The following is a 21,034-nucleotide window of genomic DNA, read 5'->3' as shown; positions in this document are numbered from 1 at the left end:
GAGTCTCACTAAACTGCTAAGACTGGTCTCAAATCTGCTATCCTTCTGTCTTAGCCTCTCAAGTACTGGGAATATAGGCATGGTGGTTTGTTTGTTCGTTTTTGGTATGTAGGTATGTATGTGTGTGTGTGTGTGTGGTATTGAGAATTGAATCCAGGGACATTCTACTTTCAAGCTACACCCCAAGTCCTTTTTAATTTTTGCTTTGGAACAGAGATAGACAGAGACAGAAACAGAGACACAGAGGAGGACTGGGGACTTGGAGCTGCACCTTTAGCCCCCCCTTTTTTTCTTTACTTTTTGTTAGGGTCTTTCTAAGTTGCCAATATATTAACCTTTTAATATATATTGTTGGATTCAATTCACTGAAATTTTTTTTACAAAATTTGCATCTAAGGAATATTGGCTTATAGTTTTAGTTCTTACGATGTCTTTGGATTTGATAATTCCAGTTTCAAAGAATGAATTGAAAACTATTTTCTTTTTCTTCATTTTCTAGAATAATATATTTTTAATTAGAATTATTTTTCCATTAAATGTTTGATAGATTTCACTAGTTAAGCTGCCTAGTCATAGTGTGTTTTCTCTCTCTCTCTCTCTCTCTCTCTCTCTCTCTCTCTCTCTCTCTCTCTCTCTCTGTTCTATTTTACTGAATTCTGCTCTTCTATTTACTTTGGCTTAATTTGCTTTGCATTTTCCAGTTTCTGAAGATGAAAGCTGAAGTCATTGTTTTGAGGCCTTTTTTCTTCTCTTCTGTAGGTATTTTGTGCTCTAAATTTGTTCCCTAAGCACTACTTTGCAGCACTTTATATTTTTGATACACTGCCTTTTCATTTTCATTCAGCTCAAAACACTTCCTATATCTCCTCCTGGATGCTTCCTCTTCCTCCTCTTCCTCCTCCTCCTTCTTTTGTGTGTGGTAGTACTGAGGATGAAACCCAGGGGGCCTTCCAGCCCTTTTTTTATTCTTTTATTTTGAAACAGGGTCTCACTAAGTTGCACATGACCTAGCTAGGTTGCTGAGGCTGCCCTCCAACCTGCAATCTTCCTATCTCAGCCACCCAAGTACTGGAATTACAAGCGCACTCTACCATGCCCAACTCGGTTTCTTCTTTTGCCCATGTGTTATTTTAAAGTGTAGTTGAATTTCTGGATTTTGGGGAGATTTTTCCAGAGATTTTTCTATTTTTAATATCGAATTTAATTTTCTTACAATGAGGGAAGATACTTTATATGACCATACTTGGTCTATCTTAGGAAACATCCATGTTTTCTGTAAAAGGGCGTGTATCTTATATGGCTGGATAGAATGTTCTATAAATATCTGTTACATCAAGAGGATATCCAAACCCTATAGATTTTTTTGTCCTGTATATACAGATCTAATTTATAAATGAGACACAGTACGAAGTTAATGATAATAACTTGGATCTGTGAACCCATAATCCTCTAGTCTCATCCTCCCAAGTACTGGGATTACAAGCATGTGCCACCATGCCTAGCTCACTCTATGTTTATTTGAAAGCTCACTGTATTAAAAAGATGAATAGAGGATGTGCTCACAGAATAATTTTATAGAATGGAATATAGCTGAACCATAGCAAAATAAGTTCATGGACAGCCTCAGCTACTTAGTGAGACCCTGTTTCAAAATAAAGAATAAATAAGGCTGGGGGTATAGCTCAGAGGTAGGAGTTTCATCCCCGCTACTGTAAGAAAAAAAAGAAAGAAAGAAAGAAAGGGAGAAAGCAAAGGAAGGAAGGAAGGGAGGGAGGAAGGGATACATTCTCAATAAATGTTTGTGAAAGTGAACTGAATTGAATTGAATTCTGTCAAAGCTTTTGTGTGTGTAGGCAGTTTTAATGTATTGGTTAGAGCTATTATAGCCATTATAAAATTTCATCTTGGAGAGTTTGATTTTGTGGGTTCTTCCCCCCACAACTCAGACTGTTCTAGCAAGTAACTCACCTTAGATATAATCAAATGCCAGCACTCAAACTATTAAATACCTTTTTAATAGGTGAAGACAGTTACCTTGTGTTTTGTAAAGAAGATGGTCTTCGTTCATGCTTACCCGGGTAGGGCAATGGTCTAAAGTTGTTTCACCCTTAGACAGTTTGATCTTTCAGGAGAACATAAAAGAAAGATGCGTCCTTAAATTTCCTTGAGATATTTATATTTTGCCTGTCCTTTCTGACCCCCAATTGTGGGAAACCTATTTTCCCCTCTTTTCCCCTTCCCTTTTCACCTAGTTCCCTTTCCCCATGAAAAAATACCTAACCCACCTTTCTAAGGATAAGGCAGCTTATCTGGAGGAACATTTCCAAATCCAGAAGTCCCATGTGTGTGTGTCTGTGTGTTTTCTGAAAATGTCTTATATTCTATTCTGTAATAATCTTTGTTAGTTTTAATATAAAATAGTGACTCGTTCCCTCGTTCCCTAAGTCTTTCAGTTCAGTGAAATTCCAGGGAGTTGTGGAGGAAACTTGCATCCACTTGGCTGCCCCCAATTCCTCTCAGGGACACAGATGCCTCTGAGTTCTGGGGTGGCCTTGGGGCTGCACCGTACCCTCGTTGCTAGGATGGCAAAAGGCCACACTCAATCCTTTCCCTGCATGGCTCTCTCTCCTCTTCTTTCCTTTAGGATGTTTGTCTACAAGCTATGCAATTGTTCTCAAGTGTTGGTTTTTTTTTTTTCTTATTTGTTTGCTTTAACTATTTACCATGCAGTAAGTCCTACTCAAGAAAATTTCTAATATTCTTTCCAATTCTTTCCCAGTTACTTCAAAGAATAATCTCAGCCCTCTATGCTGTTTCTTCCACCTGGAGTAAATACTTAATAATGTCATTTTGTGATACTTATAAATAAAAAGAAAAGTATTAAGCTTGGAATTAAAATTAGACATTTTAAAAAAAAGTTCATTCACACACTCTGTCTTTAGCCATATTCTGTGATTCGAGATATAGACAAGTAGCTTCTCAATTCTCAGTTCAGCTTGATCAGAGGTATTATAATGCCATTTCCTACCATCTGTATGCAAAATATGCAGTCATTTGGCATATTAGTACAGGGAAAATCAGTTTTTCTGGGCTATAACCTGAACACCTACCAATTTTTAAGTAACTGATATCCAAACGAATAATTATTACACATACAAGAAATACCACTCTCAAGTCTATGATGATTTGGATTTCTTGTTTAGTCTAGGCAAGCATCAAAATAATCTTCAATAGCCAGGCATGGTGGTGCTTGGGAGGCTGAGACAGGAGGATCTCACAGGTTCGAAGCCAGCCTCAGCTACTTAGTGAGGCTCTCAGCAACTTAGTAAGACCCTGTTTCCAAATAAAGTATAAAATAGGCCTGGGAGTGTAGCTCAGAGGTAGAAAAGCCCCTGGGTTCCATCCCCAGTACCACACAAAAAAAGAAAAAGACCCCAAAATAATCTTCAATTGTTGGGTACTGTGGTGCACACCTGCAATTCCAGCACTTGGGAGCCTGAGACAAGAGGATTGCAGATTTGAGGACAGCCTTGACAACATAGCAAGACTTTCAGCAATCTAGTGAAACTCTGTTTCCAAAATAAAATAATAAAATAGGGCTAGGGGTAACTCAGAGGTAGAATGCCCTTAGTTTTGATTCCCAGTACTACTACTACTACTACTACTACTACTACTACTACTACTACTACTATTACTAAAATCAGTAAATGAATGGTTGAATGAACACATGAATTGTAAAGTCCTGTGTTAATTTGAGCTGTGTTACCTTTACAGGGCACATATATGAATGTGGATTTATGCAGTATGTAGAGTGAGTATAAGTGATAGGATGAACCTAATCCCTTGTTACTTACCTTAGCGAGGGGTTTCCAGGAGAGATCTAGATGCAGAAAAGTGGATGGTACATCAAAAGGAATTTCAATAATGTCCTCTTTCTTTTTCTCTGTTGTCTGAGGGGTTACCACTTTCTGTGGCCTAATATCCCAGAAGCATATTGTGCTAAAAGAAAGTTTATATAAATATATTTTTATTAAGTACCAGTAAGAGGTATTACCTCAGGATTAGCATTAATACTCTACACATTCACAATGCGACAATGGCCCTGTATTTTGACATTCTGAAACTTAGATTTTTATGAAATGGAACTGTTCTGTATTTCTTATTTTAGAGAATTATACTATATATAGGGGTATTTAAAGACATCCTTTGTGTCGATATTATCACATATGAAGCTGGGTGTGGTGGCGCATGCTTGTAATCCCAGCATTTGGGAGGCTGAGACAGGAGGATTGCAGTTCGCGGACAGCCTCAGCTACTTAGTGAGGCCCTTTGCAACTCAGTGAGACCCTGTTTCAAAATAAAGAATAAAAAATAGGGCTGGGGGTGTCATTCAGAGGTAAAATGCCTCTGGGTTCCATCCCCAGTACTGCAAAAAAAAAAAAAAAAATCACATATGAGAATAGAGTTTAGAAATCTATACAGTATTTTTTAAATAGAAGAGCTTTATTAAGATATGCCACATAAACTGGGCATGGTGTGCACCCCCTGTAACCCCACTACTTGGGAGGCAATACAGGAGGATAGCCGGTTCAAGGACAGCCTCAGCAACTGAGTTAGCCCCTTAGCAACCTAGTAAGACCCTGTTTCAAAACAAAAAATATAAAAGGGCTAGGAGTGTGGCTCAGAGGTTGACTGTGACCCCCCAGTACACCTTCCCCACAAAGACATGACTCATACTAAAAGTTCACCCACTTAAAGTAGGTCATTCAATACGTAAATCAGGTCTCTCCTGCCGGTGGCTGATGCTTGAATCACTTGTGTCTTTTGCTGCCGCTTCCATAGCTCCTTCTACTGTGTGTGTGTGTGTGTGTGTGTGTGTGTGTGTGTGTGTGTGTGTGTGTGTGCTGGGGATGGAAACCTAGGGGCATTCTCTCTCTGAGCTACACCTTCAGCCCTATTTTTTATTCTTTATTTTGAAACAGGGTCTCACTAAGTTGTGGAGGGCCTCACTAAATAGCTGAGGCTGTCTGAGAACTGCTATCCTCCTGTCTCAGCCTCCCAAATACTGGGATTACAAGCGTGTGCCACAATGCCTAGCCTATTGTTTTTATTTATTTATTTATTTATTTATTTATTTATTTATTTATTTATTTATTTATTGGTACTGGAGATGGAACCCAGGGGCATTCTACCTTCGAGCTACATCCTCAGCCCTGTTTTTTATTCTTTATTTTGAAACAGGGTCTCTCAACTGAATCTCAAAGGGCCTCACTAAGTAGCTGAGGCTGTCTGTGAACTGCGATCCTCCTGTCCCAGACTCCCAAATGCTGGGATTACAAGCGTATGCTACTATGCCCGGCCCAGCCTACTGTTTTTAAATAGTAAAGTTTTTGTAATATTTGGAGACTACATAAATAATATTCCTTTTCATCTTTCCTACATTGTTACAAATTCTTCTTTCTATAAACTGAGAGTCATAATTTTATTTAAGTGAACATTCTCTAATAGAGCTAAACAGGTTGTTAATAAAAACTTTTTTTTTGGTTTTTTTTTTTGGTTTGTTTGTTTGTTTTGGTGGTACTGGGGTTCCTGGAAGCCCTTCTACCTCTGGGCTACACTCCCAGACCTATTTTTATATTTTTTTAAATTTGGAAACAGGGTCTCTTAAGCCAGCGTGGCTGGCTTCAAACCTGTGCGATCCTCCTGTCTCTGCCTCACAAGTGCGGGGATTACAAGGGTGCGCCACCACGCCCCAATAAAAACTTTTTGTAAACATATAATGCAACTGTAAAAACTCTTCTATTTTTAAAAGAAGCCTTCCCACTTACATGTTAATCTTTTAAAAATATTTTATTGGTGCATTATATTCATACGTCATATTGGGGTAAAAAACTTGTGTGGACATATATGTACACATCACCCATTTAGCCCCTACCCAATCCCTACCCCATTCCCTCCCCGTCCCTCCTTCCCTTGCTTGGCTTAGTGGTTGGCTTCGATATGTTTAAGTACATTGTGTGTTTTAGAGAATTTCCTTCTTCCTCCCTCCCATCTCCTTATCTAGGTTGTCTTGTTTGCTTCTCAATAGGATTTCCTTTTTCATCTAGAGTTCCTCCTATGACCCATTTCTTTTCATCTTTATAATTCTGAAATAAAACAATGTAAATGATATCTACTGCAAATTATAAATACAAGAATGTAGAGCAGCACAATGACTTTGGCTAACGTTACACACCATTTTCAACCACAAAGCCTGACTGATTCTTTTTTAACAACATATTTGTCTCTATAAAAAAGATTTATTTTACACCACCAACAATCTGTCTCTCAGATCATTTATGGTAATCAAAACTACTTAAGGAGTAGTTGACACTTATTTTAGAAGCATCTAAGAAAACAGAACACATTGTATGAAAATAGTCAGTGTTTGAAATAAGGCATACCAGTCTGCTGAACATGTGATAAGCTGACAGGATATCCCATTTCGATTCTCAAAGACGGAGCCCATTCTGTTCACCTATTTTTAAAAATGCAAGAAGAGTAAGTTCTGTGTACCTAGAAAGGGCATGATTTTTTCCTTACAGTTTAATTTTTTTCTTTATTGTTTTAACTTTTTATAAAAGAACGTAACTTTATCATGAGAATTTGAAAAATAGTAGGTTTTAAGGCTGGGTGAGGTGGCGTATGCTTGTAATCCCAACATTGTAATCCCCCAGGGGGCAGAGACCAGAGGATTTTGTTCCCAGACAGTCTCCGCTACTTAGTGAGGCCCTTTGCAACTCAGTGAGACCCTGTTTCAAAAACTAAAAAGACTAAAAAATAGGGTTTGGGGTGTAGCTCGGAGGCAGAATGCCCCTGGGTTCCATCCTTAGTACTGAAAAAAAAAAAAAAAAAAAAAAAAGAAAAAGAAAAAAGAAAAAAAAAAGAAAAATAAAAAAGAAAAATAGTAGGTTTTAAAATCAAACACAAGGCTGGTCATGATGGTGCTTGCTTGTAATCCCAGTACTTGGGAGGCTGAGACAGGAGGATCTAGGTTTGCGGCCAGCCTCAGGTACTTAGTGAGACCCTCTGAAACTTAATGAGATCCTGTTGCAAAATAAAAGTATAAAAAAAATAGGTCTAAAGCCTGGAAGTAGAAGATCCTTGGGTTCCAGCCCCAGTACTGCAAAATAAGTAAATAATATAAAATAAAATGCAATTCTGTCATATATTTTTGTCCATTTTTAATGAAGTTTTAATTAGAATGCATATGGATATTTATCCTGAGAATTTGCATGTCACATAATTTTGTGTGTGTACGTGTGTGTGTTACTAGAGACTGAACTAGGAGCAGTGTACCTCCCAGCTACACCTCCAGTCCTTTTCAAACATTTTTTATTTTGAAACAAGGTCTTGCTAGGTTGCTGAGAGTCTCACTACATTACTGAGGCTGGTCTCAAATGTATGATCCTCGTGTCTCAGCCTCCTAAGTACTGGGATTACAGGCATGCACCAGCACACTCGGCTGCATGTCACATAATTTGAGTACTTACCCATGTATTCATAAGTTGTTTTAAATTTTACAAAATATAGATGATCTGTCATCATCCATTATTATTTGAAATATAGTCCTTTCAGTTTTCACTATCAATGATGGAACCAAACATAAGAGTTTCTATGAGGTAGGTGAGCAGGTGAGAGCAACAGAAAACAAGGCTGCATATTAAATAAGAGTTCAGTGGTATTAAGTGTCATTATCGGCACAATTCTGTAAACATGCAGAGGAGTTTGGCTGTTCCTCAGGTCCTGGAAGCTCCGGTCTCCTGATTACTAGCTGTCAAATAAGGCAAAAGTCTTCATAGGCAGCCTGGGAAGGCGCCACCTCTAATAAATAGGGAGACGAGACTTCCATAATTTCTTCCCCTCCTCATAGGAGCAAAATAGTGAACAAAGGCAGGGCTTCCCGACAAGTAAACTGTAACATGAAACCAACCCGGGTGCCCATCAACACATGAATGGGTCCCAGAATGGTGGGATCTACACACAGTGGAATTCTACTCAGCAACAAAGAAGCACAAACTTATGTCCTTTGCTGGAAAATAGATGGACCTGGAGAACGTTATGTTAAGTGAGATCAGCCCGTCACAAGAAGTGAAGGGCCATGTGTTTTCTCTCATATGCAGAAACGAGGGAGTAGCTGGTGTACTAGTATTGGGAAGAGGGTTTAAAATGTAGTAATGTGTCAGTATTGGGAAAGATTTCCAATTTTATAATATATCTTCTTTACTAAGAAAGCCAGGGCTAGCTGGCAAGAAAGGAAGGCTAGAGCCAGGAAAAATGTGTTTCCTTGCATTCCTGAGAACAATTTCACACATTTTGGGGGAGAAGACGAAAGGTAAAAGCCTGTGTCTGGAGACAGAGATGCCTTCCCCTTTAGGCCATAAATTCAGCTGGAGAGATAACAGAAGCAGAGCCGGGGCTGGAGATAAGGGGTAACATGGTCTCCAGAAATCAGAGGCACCTGCTGGACTTAGACAGGATAAAAACTCAGTAAATTGGAGTTCTTTGGCATTTTCATTCGAATTGCCCCCCCTGTGCCTCGCTCCGGCACAGGGCTGTAACTATCTCTATATTTCTATCTTTTTAATAAACTTCTTTAAATCTTCAGCAGCTGTCCAAGCGATGAATACTTATTCTTAGCTTAGGACAAGAATCCACGGTTTTTCTGTTTGTCTGTCTGTGTGGTGGTGGTGGTGGGGGATTACTTCTCCACACACACACACCACGCACATTTCCACCCGCAACCTATTCCCGCAACACTGGGATATAAAAGGGACTTCAGGTAATGAAGGAGACAGTGGAGTGAGGGAAGTTGTTGTGGGAAGGGAGGGGAGTAATGAAGGAAACATGTGTACTCACTTTATGTACACATGTGAGAACACCAGTGCCCATCTCAATCGCTTGTACGGGGAGGGGGAGGGATGAGAAGGGAGCCCGGAAGCTCAACAAGTGCTGTGTGCAGTGTGGCACTATCACAGTGAACTGCATGATAATGTGAGACTTTAATGCACCAATACAAATATACAAAAAAGTGCCAACCAAGCAGTGGGGAAGCGGTGAGGAAGGGGCAGGCGCTGGCTTGGCCAGGCCTGGGGCTTTGTAGGAGCTGGGCGGTGGCACACCAGGCTGACCCTGCTGTGGCCTGAACCCTGTATCCTGTTCCCCCCGACCCCCACCCGCTGAGGCTCCCCTGTTGTGTAAAGTGGAGGCCCCCAGAGATGTGATTGCTCCGGGGTTTTATGTTTTAAAGATTAAAAATCCTAAATATTAGCCAGGTGTGGCGGTGTATGCCGGTAATCCCAGTATTTGGGAAGCCAAGACAGAAGGATCACAGATTCAAGCACAGCTTCAGCAACCCTAATGAGACTCTCGGCAACCTAGCACCCTATTTCAAAACAACAACAAATCCTAAAACTAACAATATTAATAGAAACTTGGAAGATATCTGAGAAGCTTAAATCACACAGAATTCTACCTTCTTTTCCAATCTTATTGCATGGATACATGCTGACATGATTTTGTGTGTGTGTGTACGTGTGTGTGTGTGTGTGTGTGTGTGTGTGACTTGGGATTGTGCATTCTACTAGGGCCATTCTACCTCCAAGTTACAGCCTCAGCCCTAGCTTATTTTTATTTTGAAACAGAGTCTCACTAAGTTGCTGAGACTGATCATGAATCTTCCATCCTCCTGTTTCAGCCTCGCAAGTACTGGGATTACAAGTGTGCACCACCACGCCTGGCTTTACATAATTTTTAAGGTGTGCATGTAATTTTGTATCTGGAGACACAAGTTGAATCATTTCTTAAGTTTGAATTCTCAATTTGGAATTACTTGTAAAAAAATTGAAAATTTGAATGACTTAAAAACTACATTGAAGCTGAGTGTGGTGGCACATGCTTGTAATCCCAGAATTAGGGAGGCTGAGACAGGAGAATCACAGTCTGAGGACAGCCTCAGTTACCCAGTGAGGGCCCTTTGCAACTCAGTGAGACCCTGTTTCAAAATAAAGAATAAAAATTAGGGCTGGGGATGTCATTCAGAGGTAGAATGCCCCTGGGTTCCATCCCCTGTACCCCCCACCACAACCAAATAAAACAACATTGACTAAATGCCTTCTGAAAGTTTTATACTGCAGCCAGCAACATTAAGGTACACTTGATTTACCTTTTAAATAATACTGTTAAAATGACTTTAACCTTTAAATTTTCATTTAAAAATTAAATAGGTCCAAAATAGTACATTATTGTTTCACAATTATTAATTTGGTTATTAATTTCCAGGTTGGATTATTTTCATGTCGAATCACTATTTTATTTAGCATATTACTTTTGCTTATTTATTGAAAATTATATATATATATATATATATATATATATATATATATATATATATATGATACTAGGTCTCACTGAGTTGCAAAGGGCCTCACTAAGTAGCTAAGGCTGTTTGTGAACCGTGATCCTCTTGTCTCAGCCTCCCAAATGCTGGGATTACAAGTGTGTACCACCACGCCCAGCGACATCATAAAATTCAAATCCACAAATAAGAAAGGAATATAATATTTGTATTTTATTTTTATTTATCAAACCCTCATCTCTTTGAGAACTACTATATTTTATCAATGCTGGCATCACCTACAGTTTTTAGTAGTTCTAAACTATCCCTAGTTGAAAGATCGGTATTATTCTCACTAAGATGGAAACAGTGAACCCAGTTTTTTTTTCAGTAATGGAGATGGAACCTAGGGACATTCTACCTCCAAGCTACACCCCTAGCCCTATTGTTTTTATTCTTTATTTGGAAACAGGGTCTTACTGAGTTACAAAGGGCCTCACTAAGCATCTGAGGCTGGCAGCCACAGAAGGATCCTGTCTCAGCCTTCCAAATGTTAGGATTACAAGTGTGCGCCACCACGCCCAGAGTGACCTAAACTTCTGATGCTTAGTTACTGAAACCCCCCCCCCCCCCAAATTCCAGTATCAATGGATATTTTACTTGAACCACCGTCTTTGGATAAAATCTGCAAAATATATAATCCAGCAGGAGAAAAGTAGAAAGCCATAAGACTTACCTCAAATGTGTCGGGCAGCCAGTGTATATCTGTAATTACTTTTTTATGCCCATTTTCTATTGAAGACACTGCACAGTGTCGGATAAACATTGTTTCTTTGTTACTGTCTGGTTCAAGGAGAAACATAGGCTAGAGAAATATTAAAAGAAAGTCACACTTCAGAGAGCTGATGAGTGAACTCATACTTTACCCATCATTTCAATTCAAATTAATAACTTGAAGATAGATATAAAAGTTCAAGGAAAACATAAGTGTTTCCCTATACGATATATAAATCTAGGTAATAGGACTACTGACTTTCCCCTTCAGTTTAGTCTAAGATTTTATCTCTAAAGTTAACAAATATCATTGGTATGTTCCCCAAAGAATCAATGGTATATCTCTTTATTATTATTATTATTATTATTATTATTATTATTATTATTACAGTATTGGGGATGAAACTCAGGGGCATTCTACCTCCGAGCTACACCCTCAGCCCTATTTTTTTTTTTTTTTTGGTGGTACTGGGGTTCCTGGAAGCCCTTCTACCTCCGGGCTACACTCCCAGACCTATTTTATACTATTTTATATTTAGAAACAGGGTCTTTTAGGCCAACGCGGCTGGCTTCAAACCTGAGCGATCCTCCTGTCTCCGCCTCCCAAGCGCGGGGATTACAAGCCTGTGCCACCACGCCCGGCTCCTATTTTTTATTCTTTATTTTGAAACAGGGTCTCACTGAGTTGCAAAGGGCCTCACTAAGTAGCTGAGGCTATCTGCAAACTGTGATCCTCCTGTCTCAGCCTCAAGAATACTGGAATTACCACACCCGGTTTTTATATCCCTTTCTTAAAGGAGTATTTCCACATGTTCACAGAGGCCTGCACCTCACCATTCCTTGGTAAGAGACCTGTGAAATTAAGGCTGAAGAACTGGGGCTGGGGCAGCTGTACAATATGATGGGGAAAGTACTGAGTTGGAAGCAGAGGAATCCTTTCTCAGTGCTCCTAACAGAATCCACAGCCTCACACAATCATAGTATACACACACACACACCCCAGAAAGTATGGAAACCCCTTCATTTTATACAGGAGAACTGATTCTTGGTGAGGCGAGGTGGGATGTGGAAGCTCATACACTATGATGCAGAGTCTGGACACCTCTCAGCTACAGCACTTTAGATAAATCACTTGGTTCCTTAATTTTACTTAATAATAGTAACAACAAACCCCCCAACATCCTGGGCTAGATGACGTAACTTTTTTTTGCTAAATTTTTTAATATAGGGTTCATATAAAAGTGATTCAGAGCATGCTCACAAAAAAGATGTGACGACTTGGGAAATAATATTTTTTTTCTCCTTTTCTTTTTTCTACTGAGTCTTGGTTAAAATTGGCAACCTTGTTATTTACTTTTATTTTTGTGGTACTGAGGATTGAAACCAGGGGAGCGCTACCATTGAACTGCAACCCCAGTCCTTTATTTATTTATTTATTTATTTATTTATTTATTTATTTATTTTGGTGGTACTGGGGTTCCTGGAAGCCCTTCTACCTCCAGGCTACACTCCCAGACCTATTTTTACATTTTTATTTGGAAACAGTGTCTCCTAAGCCAGTGCGTGCGACTGGCTTTGAACCTGCGCGATCCTCCTGTCTCTGCCTCCCAAATGCGGGGATTAGAAGCGTGCACCACCATGCCCGGCTTATTTTTTTAAAAATATTTTTTTGTGTGTCAGGCGTGGTGGCGCACGCTTGTAATCCCTGCACTTGGGAGGCTGTGACAGGAGGATCGTGCAGGTTCGAAGCCAGCCTCAGCTACTTAGTGAGGCACTCAGCAACTTAGTGAGACCCTGTTTCCAAATAAAATATAAAATAGGTCTGGGAGTGTAGCCCAGAGGTAGGAAGCCTCTGGGTTTCACCCCCAGTACCACAAAAAAAAAATATATATATATGTATATATATATATATATATATTTGTGTGTGTGTGTGTGTGTGTGTGTGTGTGTGTGTGTGTGTGTGTGGTACTGGGGACTGAACCCAGGGGAGTTCTACCTCTGAGCCACACCCTCAGCCCTATTTTATTTTTTTACTTTGAAACACGGTCTTATTAGGTTGCTGAGTCTCACTACATTGTCAAGGCTGTCCTCAAACCGGCAGTCCTCCTCTCTCAAGTCTCCCAAGTACTGGGATTACAAGTGTGTGCCACCACACCCAGCTGACATTTTTAATTTTGAAGCAGGGTCTTGCTGAATTGTCCAGGCTCTCTTTGAACATGTGATCCTCCTATCTCAGGCTCCCAAATGCTGGGATCACAGGTGGATGCCACTGCACCTGACTTCTTGTCTACTTTTCAACAAACTCCTGTATAATAATAAAAAAAAGTGTAAGTAAAAGTTGTAGAAATCCAACCTTGAGTGTGACTTTTTTACTTCTACTACCACTGGCCTTAATGTTTTCTATGCGATCTGCCTGTGCAGTGATATCCCACAGGACAATCTAAAACAGAAATTAATGTTAATATAACATGTTCAAGAAGTAGGTAATTGAGTCTTAAAATAATTTTTAGAAAACTACTAGTATATGGCCCCCAATAACTCACCTTAGTAGATAATCAAATCTAGTCTATATAATAGGCAAGTTAGCAACTTTTAAAGAAAATGTGAAAATGCTTTCTTTCTATAACTATCTTTAGTACTTTGATTTTTTTGCTTATGCTACTAAATGCCAATATTTTTTAAAAATCCAAGGTAAATATCATGCACTTCCCTTTGCTTTTGAGAAGCACTTCCTCTGTCCTTGGGAATGTGCCATGATGACAGGTACAGCTGTTTTAAACCCAGGGAGAAAAATAATTTTCCAGAAGTCTCCAGAATTAAATACAAGGCTAGTTAGTGATCATTTTTATTTATAAATAGAAATAGTGGGTGTAAATATTATAGCCAACTGTGAATTTGAATATACCTGGGTGATCACTGGTTTTGAAAAAGCAGGATAGAGTAGAATATACAACACTAAATTAGATTAAATTTTTTTTTTTGGTGGTACTGGGGTTCCTGGAAGTCCTTCTACCTCCGGGCTACACTCCCAGACCCAGTGAGGCTGACTACAAACCTGCGCGATCCTCCTGTCTCTCCCTCCCAAGCACGGGGATTACAAGTGTGCGCCACCACGCCCAGCTAGATTAATTTTTTAATGACTAGAAGGCATTTCAGTGCACAGAAAATGTTAACAAAATGCTAAAGTTCCAGAACTGTGAGTGACTTTTGTCATGTGCTTTCCTAAAATAGTCCTAAACAAAGTTGTCTTATTTTAGTCATGAATAAAAAAAAGGATTTCAGGATTTCCAGGGCTTAGAGGAGGGGTTCTGGGTAATCATATGATTCTCAGTGATTGCTGAACAACACTGGGGGAAAATTTGTTTTCCTAGTTTTTTTATTTTTTATAATTTTTTGGTAGAGAAGGGTTATGGTTAAGTGGGAATGGAAGTTGCTGATATTTAAATTTTAGCCACAAGAAAGTTTTCCTAGCCACACACAAAAGTGATCATATACTCTTTTAATTATCAAACCCATTAGACCAAAATAAATTTAAACTTAGATTATAAAAATTTTTTGGTTTTGTGTTACTAGTGAAATATGATATTTGAGGATGGGACCTAAATTTCATATAAATTAGATGACTTAAAAAGGAGAAAAGAAAAAAGCAAACATGGTATCACATGCATGAATTCAATGATTTATGTGTATTTTCTGGTGAATTTCTACTGAAAATCTGTGTCATCCCCTAACCCTTGACCTCAAGGACATTTCAGAAGAGGCCTCTTTTTCAAGAATTAGTTAATGATTGTAGCTTTTGTTCTTCCATGGAATGAAAAAATATGGTCCTATGTCAGCAACAAGAATTGGTTTAACCCAGTTTTGTCTCAGTGATTGTAACTGGGTTACTCTGTGAACATCTCTAGTGCTGATACCACATCTACTACATCTTTATACCTCAGTTCCTGGAACACAGTTGGCAGGATTTTCCTTCTGCTGAATTGAATTCTTAAGTTCAAAAGAAACTAGCAAACCAGAACCTATTACAGAATGTTCTCTAACAATAATAAATAGCAAAAAAAAAAAATAGCCTTTATAAGTACCTGCCCATTTATGCAGCCTCCAGCAATGATGTTAGGGTCACTCGGACAGAACTCGAAGCAGAAGATGTCATCTGGGCTCTCCAGCATTAACTAAAGGATACCCAGCAATTCAACAAAGAATGAGAAAACCTACTGAGACCATGGCTAGAAAATAATATTAGGCAGCTAAAGTCTAATTTAATAGCCATCTATGAACAATGTGCATTAGAAGAGTCCATTCCTTGATCTCCTAACTCTGGATTGGAAGGCATATTTGCTAAGTTTTATCATGGGCATGGGTCATACCCTAGAGAGTGGTTGTGTCCTCAAGGGGACCAGGGCTCCCCCACTACACAAAGGCATGTCAGTGTTGGGGTATATACTTTTTTCTGAACAAAAAGACTATGAAATTAATGTTTCTGGAAAGTGTGTATACATCAGCATTCTTGCAGCTATAATCTAGAAGACTGACCATGTAACTTAGAGGAAAGGTTTATTTTCTTTCAGTTTTGGGTTCAGTTCATGTGAGGCCAGGGACCACGGATCTACGTTAATGGCAGAAGGAATTGGGAAGAGGGAGAACACACAGACTGTGCTCACATCATGGGGGCAGGAGCAAGAGAGAGCAAGCCAGGGGAGGAGTCTCCAAGGCTGCACCCCCAGGGACCACCTCCTCCAGTCACATCCTACTGGCCAACTGGGTGCCACCCAGCTAAATCCATCGCAATAGATTTATCTACTTCTGGGATTACAACCCTCATAACTCAAATATATCAACTCCAAACATTACTAAATGAGCTCTTTAGGGGATATTTTATATCTAACTATAATAGTGTAGAAAGTAGGCTTTTTGAGGGCAGAGTTTTTATGTTCTCTACTGTTCACCTAACTTGACACATATGGGCACTCAAAAATTAAATTCACTGAATAAGAGAATATGAAGATACTGTTGGTGATAATGTTCCCAAATTTTAAATAATACAAAACCTAGAAGGCGAAAAATAATTATGCAGGAATAATAATTAATGATAATTAGCACCCAGGCTCTGACTTTGCTGCCAAAATGAAATGGTTACTCTTTAACCACAGCTGAGAAAAGTAGGCCCCCTAGGCTCTTGGCTTGCCACCACTGAGCTAAAGTTCTCCAATTGGAGTTGGGGGGAATTGTCTTGGTTTATCTGGTACCTTGTAGATTCTAGAGAAACCTCTACTTTCCTCATCCCCAATACTGGGAATTAAACTGAAGGCCTGACACATTTTGGGCAAGCATTCTACCACTGAGCTACAACCCCAGCCCTTTTTATTGTATTTTGAGGTAGGGTCTGGCTTAGTTTTTCAGGTTGCCCTTGAAATTAGAATCCTCCTGCCTCAGCCTCCTACAGACTACAGGCATGCCACTGCATGTACTCAGATTAAATCCTCTAATATTCTCTTGTAGTTTTGGTTAGAACAAAGATCATTTTTTTATTTCTTAAAAAATTATCAGTTTATCTTTTTAAGGTTATCCTTTAAGATAGAGAAAGGTATTTTTTTCCTTGTTCTAATTGCCTGGAAGTTCAACCACACTTTCCTGGCAGGGAGTAGATAGTAGCTCCACAGAGCTGCATGTCAGGAGAATGCAGAGGACAATGCCCCTGGTTTTCTGGTAAGTAGGTCAACAAGGAAGAGCTAGAGATCTGTCATTTTGATCTCTGGGTCCATAATAAAATATCTAGAATCTATAAAAATATAAGGAAACTGCTTTAATTTAGATAAGAAAGAAGGGAGAATGAGGTCCAAGGCTTATTAGGGAAAGCCTTAATTATACATCATTGAAAAGTATTAATATATTTAAGAACAATGAAATAAAACTAAAAAGTACTCCCCCTTCAATTACACAAAACTCCTTCTTCTTCTTCTTCTTCTTCTTCTTCTTCTTCTTCTTCTTCTTCTTCTTCTTCTTCTTCTTCCTCTTCTTCTTCTTCTTCTTCTTCTTCTTCTTCTTCTTCTTCTTCTTCTTCTTCTTCTTCTTCTCCTCCTCCTCCTCCTCCTCCCCCTCCTCCTCCTCCTCCTCCTCCTCCTCCTCCTCCTCCTCCTCCTCCTCCTCCTCCTCCTTCTTCTCCTTCTTCTTGTGGTACCAGGGATACAGGGGCTTTTTACCTCCAAGCTACACCCCCAGTCCAATGTGTTTTAGTTTTTTTTTATTTTTGAAACAGGGTCTCACTGAGTTGTGAAGGGTCTTGCTAAGTAGCTGAGGCTGTCTCCGAACCATGATCCTCCGGTCTCTGCCTCCCGAATGCTGGGATTACAAATGTGTACCACCATGCTTGGCACACAAACTCTCTTTTTTTTTTTTTTTTTTTTTTTTTTGGTGGTACTGGGGTTCCTGGAAGCCCTTCTACCTCCGGGATACAATCCCAGACCTATTTTATATTTTTGAAACAGGGTCTCTTAAACCAGTGCGGCTGGCTTCGAACCTGCACGATCCTCCTGTCTCCGCCTCCCAAGCATGGAGATTACAAACGTGTGCCACCACGCCCAGCTCACAAACTCTTCTTGAGCAGATAATGGAAACTAGAACCCTATGGAGCAAACCTAGACCTCAATCTGCTTTTGTGTGGATTATTGCTCTGCTTTGGTTTGAGTGGTGTGTGTGTGTGTGTGTGTGTGTGTGTGTGTGTGTTGTGTGTATGTGTGTATTTGGTTTTAGTTAAGCTACTTGAAACAGAAAAATTTTATACAAAATTCCAAATTTCTGATTCTCTTGACAATGGAACCACCAGCAACAACAGAGTGGAAATAGTTGTCCCACAGATGGGCCCTGCGCTCTCTGTAGCCAAGTTCCCATCTCTCCTTATTGCTCCCCAATGAGTCATCTTTACTCATTATCATCACCTACTGGTGATCCTTGGAACTGAGGAAATTTATAGGAAACTAACATTGATTTGCATTTGAACAATCTGTCTTTTAATGAAGCTCATTAAAGGGTTTGTTTTCAAAAAATAAGTTAAGCATCTTCTATTTTTTTAAAAATACCATTTGTTTGTTCAATACATCACTTCAATAAAGTGTAAACTTCTTTTACTCAAATTGAATGATGACAAGCTCTGCATTGCAGACATCCTAACTTTATAAGGGTTTACAACATTAGGCCGTTATGAAGTACTTTGTAGTAAAAAAAAAAAAAAAAAAAGAAGAAGAAATTGCTAAAGGTCTAGGAGAAGGTAGTATTTGGAAAGTCTAGTCTAGTCTATGTGGGTAGCTCCTGTTAAGTACCTGAGGGTGGATGGGATCAGAGAAACTCCATAAAAGAATCAATGATGGCTGCAGCAATAATTTCCCAGAAAAGTGTACTCTGTCTTCAAAGGAGAGTCGTACGGCCACCGACACGGCGATCAACCCTGATTGAAACACAAGCGGAAACTGAAGTCAGCAGCAGCCCTCTGTGGAGAAGTGCTTCCAGCATGGGCCTTTCCACACAATTACTGTTCACTCTCATTTTTCGGTGGGTGAGTACTGGGGATCAACCCAGGAGCATTCTATCTGTGAGTTACACCCCAAACCCCTTTTTTTCATATTTTATTGTAAAACAGAGTATCACTAAGTTGCTGAGGGTTTTGTACGTTGCTGAGGCCCTCCTCCAACCTGTGATCCTACTGTCTCAGCCATATGGACTTACACCCGGCTTCATTTCCATTTTGATGAGGGTTGAGTAGAAAAATTCCCCAGTAGAGTGAGAGTTTTCTTAGAGCGCTGCTGTTTAACATGGCAGCCACTAGCCATATGTCATTTATTTAGCATTGGAGATGTGGCCATTCCAAACTGTGATGTGCTGCCAGTATAAAATAAAGAGTGGGCTTTGAGAGATTTAGTAAGAAAACAAAGTGTTTCTGTTTTCGTGAGAAATGGTCCAGTGGGGAGTGTGCGGAGAAAGAAAGAGCACAGGGACCTCTCGCTTCTTGGTTATACCTTCACACATTCTAACCCCACAGCTGCTGAGCTCTTCAAAGGAGGTGGCTCCTGTCCCATCCAGAAATCAGAGAGGCAGGGTCTCGAGAGGAACGGGTTCAGCCTGGGGAGCCTGATTCTGCATGGTGACAGCTGGGGGGCCTGAGCAACTCACTTTCCTGAACTGAGATGTGGTCCTCTCATTGTAAAATAGAATAACCTGTGCCCATCCCAGGACTGCTGGGAGGTCACATGACCTCCTAGTGAAGGGGTGAAAAGCGTTGTCAGGTGCCTGACACTCAGCCAATGAGAGTTGCTTTATTGAAACTGATCTAGTTTGAAATCTATATACCAAAGCAAGACTACTTCAATGTCAGCACAACAGGGAATCCCTGTCATTTCCATCTCACCAAAGATGGTTGGATGCCACGAGACACAGGTAACCATTTTCTCCGTCGGGCTATGAAGGTCGGTGAAGGACTGGTACTCTTTCAGGTGGGTGTCACTCTTGTCCCCGAAGGTACCTTCTTCTTCTGCCAGGTTCTTCCAGTCATCAGTAAACGTGTTCATGATTTCATTTTGCTGCAGGGCTATTTCAACACTATTTTACAAAACAAAAACAAACATAAAATGATATTAGGATGCTGTATTTCAGTACTCAAAGATATGACTATTTTAGCAGCTTCTCCTTCATTTATGTTGAACAAAAATAATCATTCTCAGTTGTATTTGGGAATAAGGATTAATTTCCCACATGAAATAAATAACTAAGGAGAAAAAAATTCATGGAGGTTTGCTACTCAGAACTTCTCCAGGGGACCATTAGCTGAAGGCCTCTAGAAGCTTTGGGCAGGTCTCGGATCCCAAGGCCACACTGTGCTCAGCCAGGCCGGTGGCTGAGCAGGGCTGCTACAGGGGGCCAGGGCCTGGCCAGTTCTGCCTCATGCCCTGGCTGCTTTGCTCTGAAGGTTCTTCTAGGCTGGCTGAGAATTTGTCTGAAGGTCCCCCTCCCAAACCTGCTTCTTCCTGTTTTTCAGAGTGGAAACCTCTATGGTTAAAGTGATCTCAGTTGCTTCCTGGAAAAGCCCAAATGGACACAAAAGGCAATTTTCTTAGGCATTTTTAGTATTAAGTGATCACTTATACTAAATGAGGAGAGCTCAAATGTGTACTCGCGCACACACACACACACACACACACACACACACACACATACACACACACACTAAAAACGAAGAGTTTCTCAACAAGGGGAAATTGGAGTTGAGAAGTATGTGTGCCCATGCATGTTGGTGGTTTTAGTTGTCACAATGCCACATACCTGGGAGATACAACTGCATTTGATTCCATTACTACACTCCCTACAGTGTATGAGGCAGGTCCTAAATGAAGAATTATGCTAATTATGCTGTGTCATTAAAATGATAACATTATTTCTCTAAGAAATGTCTGAGTGCTTGGACCATCTCTTTGTAGCCCAGGAACCCTGGTTTGACAGACTCTATCTTTAGTTACTATAATGTTTATTATCCTTTATATGTTGAGGTTTGAAGTCTCAGCTCACTCCCTCTTGGAGCTCACAATTAGAAGGTCACTTTGATTATCAAAGTCTAAACGCATGCACACACACACACATACACACACACACACACACACAGATTTGTGGTACGGGGGGATGAATACAGGATTATTCTAACTCTGAGCTATGCCCCCAATCCTGTTTTACTTATTTTTGAAACAGGGTCTCACTAAGTTACAAAGGGCCTCGTTAAATTGCTGAGGCTGTTTGAGAACCTGAAATCCTCCTGTCTCAGCCTCCCAAGTTCTAGGATTACAGGTGTGTGCCACCATGCCTGGTGTGTGTGTTTGTGTGTGTGTTTGTGTGTGTGTTTAATAG

General features: G+C 40.0%; 1 protein-coding gene across 1 annotated transcript in view; it reads right to left on the bottom strand.

Annotated features, from left to right (window-relative positions):
- Positions 1 to 21,034, bottom strand: part of DNAI3 (dynein axonemal intermediate chain 3) — a gene marked incomplete at both ends in the record, with an annotated part of 70,643 nt that overhangs the window by 25,912 nt on the left and 23,697 nt on the right. The window contains 8 exons of the mRNA XM_080691455.1: positions 2,035 to 2,122; positions 3,855 to 3,999; positions 6,444 to 6,517; positions 11,112 to 11,240; positions 13,503 to 13,589; positions 15,232 to 15,321; positions 18,466 to 18,590; positions 19,548 to 19,738. Coding sequence (XP_080547581.1) covers positions 2,035 to 2,122; positions 3,855 to 3,999; positions 6,444 to 6,517; positions 11,112 to 11,240; positions 13,503 to 13,589; positions 15,232 to 15,321; positions 18,466 to 18,590; positions 19,548 to 19,738 — 929 coding nt within the window. The remainder of the gene's footprint in view (positions 1 to 2,034; positions 2,123 to 3,854; positions 4,000 to 6,443; positions 6,518 to 11,111; positions 11,241 to 13,502; positions 13,590 to 15,231; positions 15,322 to 18,465; positions 18,591 to 19,547; positions 19,739 to 21,034) is intronic.

The sequence above is a fragment of the Muscardinus avellanarius genome, assembly GCF_963383645.1.
Source record: "Muscardinus avellanarius genome assembly, chromosome: 3".
Taxonomy (NCBI): Eukaryota; Metazoa; Chordata; class Mammalia; order Rodentia; family Gliridae; genus Muscardinus; species Muscardinus avellanarius.
The sequence above is the reverse complement of the archived record's forward strand: the minus strand, read 5'-3'. Positions and strand labels throughout refer to the sequence as shown.